Raw genomic sequence first — 8,791 nt, 5'->3', positions numbered from 1 at the left:
AGTAGATAATAGAAAATCATAAGATATAATAAAAAAAATTCTTCAAGCAGAAAATAAATGTCCAAGTCTTAAGACTGAAGTCTTGATACATGCTACAATATGGATGGAGCTTGAAGACATTATGCTGAGTGAAGTAAGTCAACCACAAAAGGACAAATATTGGATGACCTCACTTATATAAAAAGACAAGAAAAGGCAAATGTACAAAGACCAAAGTTTATTAGTGGTTACCAGGGATGGGAGGGAGAGAGGCGGGATTAATGAGGATGGAAAAATTGTATTGATTAAGGGTGTGGTTGCACAGCTGGTTATTTTAAGTGCTGTCAATAAGTTGTACACATGTAAAAAGTTGAATTGGCAAAAGTTGTGTGATAGATATATTTACAACAGCAACAAAAAAAGAGTAGATGCTAAGGCTGCTTATGTACAACCAAACACCTCATGGGATTTGGTTTCTTGGTTTGGAGATTTAGGGTCATGGTTTCATGAGACGTCCCAGATAATTGACCTAATAACATGTTTAGTGCCTCTGTTCTACCTCCTAGTTTTGATGCACAGTGCCTGGGGTCTTAAAAGCTTGCAAGCAGCCATCCAAGGCACAACAATTGGTCTCTATTTGCCTGGAACAACAGAGGAAGAAGGAAACTCAGAAATAGGAGGAGAATATGGAATGTGTGGCTACTTGCCTCCATGAACAACTGCCTCCTTTGCCATGAGACCAGAACTAGATTGTGCCCGGCTACTGTTACTGAACATTTTGACCAAGATTCCATAGAAGAATCTTGATCAAAAGGGGGAAAATGCAGAACATAATTTAAAATTTTCATGGACTGCAAACTTCCTGGAGCCATGAAGGTTGAATGAACTCTTGAAACTATTGCCCTCAGATCATCTTTAAACTGTAAACCAAAAATATCCCCTGAAGTCTTCTTAAAACCAAACAATAGGTTAGCTTAACTAGTAAAAAAAAGTCTGCCTTGAGCATTATGCTCTTTTAGAAACTATTTATATGGGATCAAATTGACAACAGCAACTTGAAAGGTTTGATAGGAAGCTTAGGGAGCAGTTAATTTATATTAATGGGGGAGGAACGATTCAGAAAAGGAGGGTCCGAATGGTACACAACTAAATGGTACATGTAGAAACTTGAATTTATAACATATGTAGAAGTAAAACGTGTAACAACAATAGCACAAAGGTTGGGAATTGAAAATGGAAGTATGCTACTGTAAGATTCTTAAACATTAATCAGTATGATATTGCCTGAAGATAAATTGTAATCAGTTAAATACGTATACTACGAACTCTAATTAGGAGTCCTGGTGGTGCGATGGTTAAGCGCTTGGCTGACAGTTTGAACCCACCATGGGCTCCCCGTGAGAAAAGACACGGAGATCTGCTTCCATAAAGACTAAACCAAACCACAACCAAACCCATTGCCATCGAGTTCGTTCTGACTCATAGGGACCCTATCGGACAGAGAAGAACTGCCCCCGTAGGGTTTCCAAGGCTGTAAATCTTTATGGAAGCAGACTGCCACATCTTTCTCCCAAAGAGCGGCTGGTGGGGTGAGTTTGAACCACCGACCTTTCAGTTATCAGCTGAGCCCTTAACCACTGTGCCACCAGACTACAGCCTGGGAACTCTATATGGCAGTTCTACTCTGCATATAGGGTCACCTATGAGTCACAATCAGCTCTAAGGCACACAATAACAACAAGTACTCTAAAGCATCCACTAAAATAACAAAACATAGCTAATAGCCCAAAGAAGGAGATAAAATGGGATCACAAAAAATAATCAAAAAGAAAGCAGAAAAAGAGGAAAGTACATTGTAGAGCAAAGAATAATACCAAGAATAAAGACAAAAATTTCATAATAAGTGTCATTTTATGTCATCAGAAGACATAAAAATCTTAAACCTTTATGCAACTAATAAAAACCAAAACCAAACCCATTGCCATCGAGTCCATTTTGACTCACAGCGACCCGGCAGGACAGAGTAGAACTGCCCGATACGGTTTCCAAGGAGCAGCTGGTGGATTCACACTGCTGACCTTTTGGTTAGCAGCCGAGCTCTTAACCACTGTGCCACCAGGGCTCCAGTAACAGAGCCTCAAAATACACGAAACAGGGATAGGTAAGTAGAAGATACACAGATCAATGAAACAGAAGATAGAGGCCAGAAATAGATCCACCCATATATGGTCAATAGATTCTATGCAAAGGTACCCAGTTAATTCAATGCGAAACATATAGTTTGCTTTCTTTTTTTTCTTTTAAGGCATTGGAACAATGGAAAAAATAATTTCAACCCCTAATTCACACCATACACAAAAATTAATTTGATATAGATCACAGACTTAAATATAAAAGCTAAAACTAAAATAAATTCTAAAAGAAAACATACAAGAAGATCTTTACAACTTTGGATTGGGCAAAAGTTTTTAAGACAGGACAAAAAAGGAAATATTCAAAAAAGAGAAGATTTAAAACTTCTGCTTTTCAAAAGACCCTGTTAAGAAAATGAAAATGCAAACCACAGACTGGGAGAAGATACTTGCAATATAGATAGTTGACAAAGTGCCTGTGTTCGGAATATATAAGAACTCTTACAACTCACTAATAAGAAGACAAATACCCAACTTAAAAATAAGCAAGAGAAAATATAGGAATGACCAATAGGAATATGAAAGATGTTCAATATCTTTAGTTATCAGGAAATACAAATTTAAACCACAAAGAGATACCACTCTCCACCACTAAAATAGCTAAAGATGAAAGCCTGATAATACCAGGTGTTGAAAGCATGCACTAACTGGATCTTACTCATTGCTTGTAGAAATATAAAATGGTACCAACACTTTGAAAAACTGTTTGGCAGTTTCTTATAAAGTTAAACATACCTACTTCATGAATAAGAAATTCTGCTCTTGGGTATTTTCCAAGATGAATGAAAATACATGTCCACAAAAATTTGTACAAGGATGGTCATATCAGCTTTATTCATAATCTTCAAAAACTGGATACAATTGAAATGTCTATCAAAAGGTCAAAGAATGAATAAACTGTGGTATATTTATACAATGATGGTTAAGGTTGTGTGTCAACTTGGCTGGGCCATGATTCTCAGTGTTTTGGCAGTCATATAATGTGATCACTTTCCTGTAGAGATTTCATATGTGATCACCCCCATGATGGGATCTGCTGTGAGTAGCCAATCAGTTGAAGGGGAGTTTCCTTGGGTGTGTAGCCTGCATCAAGTGTGGGTGGACTTTCAGGCAGGGCTCTGGGGCTTTTGCTCATTCTGGATCCTTCAGCTGCGACTTGAGCTAGCAGCTTACCTGGTGATCTTGGGATTCATCGATCTTCACAGCCTATGAGCAAGAGTCCTGCTCCCTGACCTGCTGATCTTGGATTTGCCAGCCCCTGCAGCTACATGAATCAGGAGAAACCTTTCGGTCTTTCCTGCCGAGCTTGGAATTCATCGACTTTCACAGCCTGTGAGCAGGAGCCCTCCTCTCCAACCTGCCGATCTTGGGTTCACCAGCTTCTGTGGCTGCATGAATTGGGAGAGGCCTCCACCCTGATCCATGGACTCGGGACATTCTAGCCTCTACAATCGCATGAGAGGTTTCCTTGATATAAATCTCTCTGTATATATAGTTTCACGCTCTACTGGTTTTGCTTCTCTAGAGAACCCAGCCTAAGACCAACAATTACATGGCTAAATCTAAAAAACACCATGCTGAGCTAAAGAAACTAGACACAAAAGAGTATATACTAAATTATTCCACTTATATGAAGTTCAAAAACAGTCAAATCTGATCTGTATGATAAAAATCAGATCAGTGGTTGTTTGGGGCAGGAAATGGAAAATTGATTACAAGGGATCACAAAGATAATAGAAAATTTTAGACTTGGATTGAGGTGGAAGTTATATGGTTGCTTATAATTGCCAAAAATCATTGAACTATACACTTAAAATGGGTGCAGTATATGGTATGTAAATTATACTTCAAGAAAACTGAAAAGAATACATGAGAGTACCCTGGTCCCTATGTCCTTGCTATTAACAGAGGATATCAATCATTTATAAATTTGCCAGTTATGTGGTCAAGTTTATTTAGTGATTTTTTTAATGATTTATGTAAATGATCATTCATTGTTTTTATCAGTTTGCTTTTTCCTGGTTAACACTGAAGTTGAAGATCTATTCGTATTGTTTACTCATCTTTGAATTTTTTGTTCACATCCTTTGCACGTTTTTCTTATTCTTATCAGATTATTTGTAGGAACTGCTCGTATACTCTGAATTTTAATCTTTGTTAGATATGTTAAAGTCTGTTACCTCTGTTTCAAATTTGTTTGTTATCTTTTGTCCTAGAGAGTTTCTGATTTTTATGTGGTCAGATCTATCAAACTCATTTATATAGCTTCTGATTTTTGTGTGAATGATAAATATTTTCTCATGGTAGTTTATTTTTATAGATTTGTGATTTACATTTAGCTTTTTAAGCCATCTGAAATTTACTTTCACTTATAGTGTGAGGAACTGATTTAATATTTTTTCATGTCAATTTCCCCAGTGCCATTCCTTGAGTATGCATACTTTCCCTCATTGATTTCAAATTCCCTACTTCTCATACAATAAATACCCACCTACACAGGACTATTTCCTGACTACTCCACTGATCTTTTTGTCAGTTCCTGCATCAATATACACTGTTTAAGTTACTGCGGTTTTTTCAAATAGGTGTTGATAGTGACAGTTGAAAGCACCAATTTATAGTTCCTGGTTTTCAAACATTTCTTAGAAAATTTTACCCATTTTTTCTTTCAAGTGAATTTGAGAATAAGTTTGTCAGTTTCCAATTCCTAATCCCACTGGAATTTTGACTTGGATAACATTGAGTGTATTTGAAGAGAACTGATGTTGTTAAAATATTGAGACTTCAAAATTCATCATACTGTACAATTTTAAATGGATGGATTTTATTGTATAAAAACTAAATTTCAAAAAGCTCTTAAAAACATATTGAGGTACCCTTTCCAGGGTCATTGTGGTTATCCATTTATTGTGCTGTGGAGTCTTTTACACCTTTCGGTAAAGTTTTAAAGATTTCTTCATACAGTTCTTGCACATATTTTCTTTTCTATGGAGAATAAGATCAATTTTTCATTGCCTGTGTAGTTGAATTTTGCTGGTATATGGGAAAGAAATTTAAAAGAATATTAATCTTGTATCTTACCACTGATACTTCTGTTTTATTATGCCACTGAGATTTCAGGTCTTATCCATTATAATAGCTAGTATTACCTTGACTACTACATGCAGAATATTAAAATATGTCTGGAAATACAATATTAAATGAAAAACATAATCAAAAATTATATGAACTATAATCTACTTTTAAAAATATATGTGCTTACACAGAAGCAGTTTCTTAGGTAACTAAACAGAAGGTAATACCATAAATCAAGACACGGTGTATAGGATAAAGAGCAGAACTAGGGTGAATGTAAGGAGTTCAATTTTGTGCATGCTGAAAATGAAGTGCTCATTGAGCATTAAATGGAGATGACCAATGGGTTAATGAGAATAATTGGGAGCTATGGATAAAGATCTAGGCTGAAGACAGAGACACAGAGGTCGGCAGAATATGTGAGAAAATTAAAATGAGTTTGGATGCCATCACTTAAAGGGACAGTAAGGAAACAAAATGGACCCAGATTGGAAACCTAGTTCATGTCGTAGGAGAAGGTAAGAGTTTAAAAAATAATGGCTTCCCCCTTCTTTCTGAGGTGGGGGAAAATGAGAAGGAAGCACAGATTCAGAAAGTATGGAATCTTAGCTCAGCAGTTGACTCACTCTGGGACTTGGTAAGTTATCAGACTCTATATTTGTCCGTAAAGTAGTGATAATATTGTCTCTCATTCCTTGTAATTTTCATGAGGGGATAATAAGGGCACAGATGTAAAAAAAAAAAAATTTCTGATGTCCAGATTACAAAACAGAAGAGAGATATCCTTAAGAACTAACATTGTTTACCAGCTTCTAGTGTCCTTCTCAATTCTGGGGGGGCGGGGAAGGGAATAATTTTTAAGACCCCTGAGAATTTTACTAATTCTCACATAAATAAAACACACACTACTATAGTTAAAAAAAAAAAAAAAAAAAACTGTGCAGGGGGATAGATAAATCCCTTTAGGTTCAGGCTAGGTCAGAAAAGACAATGATGAAAATAAATGCTAAAAATAAATTGAGAAAAAATGGTTGAGATAAAATGATGTGAAAAATTGAGCAGGAGTACATAAGTAGAAGACATTTTTATTCAACAATAAAGAGTCTGGTCTAGCAGACAGAAGTTGAGATGTTTGGATTTTACTCGGTACTGACCTAAGAGCACTATTTAAAATGATACCACAATCAAAGCAGACTTTGGTTTTAAAAAATTGACTCCTGTGATACATTGGTGGTACAACAACAGAAGGCATGAAGATCATGTAAAACAGTAGTTCTTAATTTATACTTTTCCAGTGGGAACACAAAGAAGAAGTGTAGCCAGCAGGTCACCGAGACCTCCAACCCTTCCCTACTTCAACTACACAGCTCTACTTCGTCTCTTTTACATAGCAAAGAATTATGTACTATTTGATTACAACAGACATTTCCATGGTGGGGAAAAAAGAAGTCTGGAATAGTACCCTAATTTAATATAAATATATCTAGTAAAAAAATCAGTGTAAAAATCCAAAATCATAGAAAGGAGAGAATTTTTTTTTACAAAAGACTCTTCCCAGAGCTCCCTTCATGTCTCTGTTCCTCAGGCTGTAGATGAAAGGGTTCAGCATGGGGGTCACCACAGTGTACATCATAGCCATGACAGTCTCCTTAGTAGTAGAATTATTAGCAGACGGGCATAAGCAGAGGCCAATAATTGTCCCATAGAAAAGAGACACAACGGAGAGGTGGGAGCCACAGGTGGAGAAAGCCTTGTGGATGCCCCTGGCAGAAGGGACCTTGAGGATGGAGGAGACGATTCGTACATAGGACATGATGATGAACAAGAATGAGATGATGACAACGAGTCCTCCCTCGATAAATATCACCAACTCATTAACTCGAGTGTCAGAGCAGGCCAGCTTCAGCAGAGCAGACATATCACAAAAAAAGTGGGGGATCACTTTGTTTGCACAAAAACACAACCTGGATATGAGCAGGGTGTGCAGCATGGCATGGAACGTGGTCATCACCCAGGACAGTGCCACCAGGGAGAGACAGAGCTGGGGGTTCATGATAGCGGTGTAGTGCAAGGGGAAACAGATAGCCACATAGCGGTCATAGGCCATGCCCACAAGGAGGAAGTTCTCCAGGTCTGCAAAAAACAGGAAGAAGTACATCTGGGCCAGGCAGCCTGCGCAGGGGATGGATGGGACTTGCCTCTGCATGTTCTGCAGCAATTTGGGCATTGTGACAGAGGAGAAGCAGAGGTCAGAGAAGGACAAGTTGCTGAGAAACAAATACATGGGTGTGTGCAGGTGGGAGTCCAGTCGAATGAGGACGATGATGACAAGGTTGCCCAGGATGGTAGGAACATACATGGCCAGGAACAGAGCATAGAACAGGTTTTGCTGCTCTGGATCAATGGGCAGGCCCAGGAGGATGAACTCAGAGATGATGGTTTGATTCTTTCCTGACATGCTCTGTCACTAATATTTTTAGGAAAAAATAATAGTGTTCATTAAAAACCTGACTAGAGAAATAAACATATTTCTGTGATACACTTTTGGTAGATGCTCTGTAATAATACTTGATTTTTCCCTCATCACAACAGTGACAATTCCTATAATCAGAATCTCAATAATAAAAAAATTACATTTTTTCACTTTTCTTTAACATATAATACTATTCCCTCTTTCCAAAACACTTACAACTCTTCGCTTCTAAGATACACAACGGTCTGGTTTTCCTGCTACTTGCCTGGCCATTCATTCATTCTCAGTGACTGTAATTGGCTTCTCCTCTGTCCCATACCCATCGCCGTTGAGTCAATTCCGACTCATAGTGACCCTATAGGACAGAGTAGAACTGCCCCAGAGGGTTTCCAAGGAGCAGCTGGTGAATTTGAACTGCCAACCTTTTGGTTAGCAGCCAAACTCTTTTCTACTCTGTCAGTATCTTACATATTGATGTTCCCAGGGTTATTTCCTAAACACGGTTCTCTTATACATATACCCCATGAAAATCTCACCGGCTCCTATGGCATAGATTTTCATGTAATCCTCAGAACAGTATACCCAATTGCTTATCTTCCCTTGGTTATATCACAGGTATCTTAAACCCAAAAGATCCCAAACTAAATTCATATCCCAACCTGCTCCTCTCCCAACCTGCATCGCCCCTAATCTCCCACATCTCAGTAAAAGGTATCCACGTGATCAAGTCAGAAATCTGAGAGTTTTCTTCCATTAATTTCTTTCTCTCATCATCAACATCCAATCTATCAAGCCTACAGATTCTGTTACTTCATTCTCTTTCTAATTCATCCGTTCTTTATCCCAACTGCTACTCCCCTAGACCAGGCAGACATCATATCTTGTCTGGACTATGGAGACAGTCCCTGCAGGAACATCTCCCAGCTCCCAGGATCACTCTCCTTCAATCCCTTCCTTCACACTGTGGCATTCTAAGATGAGAATCTGATCATCTCTCTCTCCTGCTTAAGCTCCTTAGTGGCTTCGCATTGCTCTTACGATTAAGGCAAAATTCCTCTCAAGGGCACAAAAG

The 8,791-nt window shown here is 38.0% G+C and overlaps 1 protein-coding gene across 1 annotated transcript; it reads right to left on the bottom strand.

Moving 5' to 3' along the window:
• Positions 1–6,741: 6,741 nt before the first annotated feature.
• LOC101345282 (olfactory receptor-like protein DTMT) lies at positions 6,742–7,704 on the bottom strand. The gene has a single exon (XM_004376250.1). The coding sequence runs from the start codon at positions 7,702–7,704 to the stop codon at positions 6,742–6,744; it is 963 nt and encodes a 320-aa protein (XP_004376307.1).
• Positions 7,705–8,791: the final 1,087 nt, after the last annotated feature.

This window comes from Trichechus manatus, unplaced genomic scaffold (assembly GCF_000243295.1).
Source record: "Trichechus manatus latirostris isolate Lorelei unplaced genomic scaffold, TriManLat1.0 scaffold00040, whole genome shotgun sequence".
NCBI lineage: Eukaryota > Metazoa > Chordata > Mammalia > Sirenia > Trichechidae > Trichechus > Trichechus manatus.
This window is presented reverse-complemented; position numbering and strand designations above follow the sequence as displayed.

What these genes read in the sequence shown, in the direction of transcription:
- LOC101345282 (XM_004376250.1), bottom strand. Translation starts at nt 7,704, where the DNA reads ATGTCAGGAAAGAATCAAACCATCATCTCTGAGTTCATCCTCCTGGGC.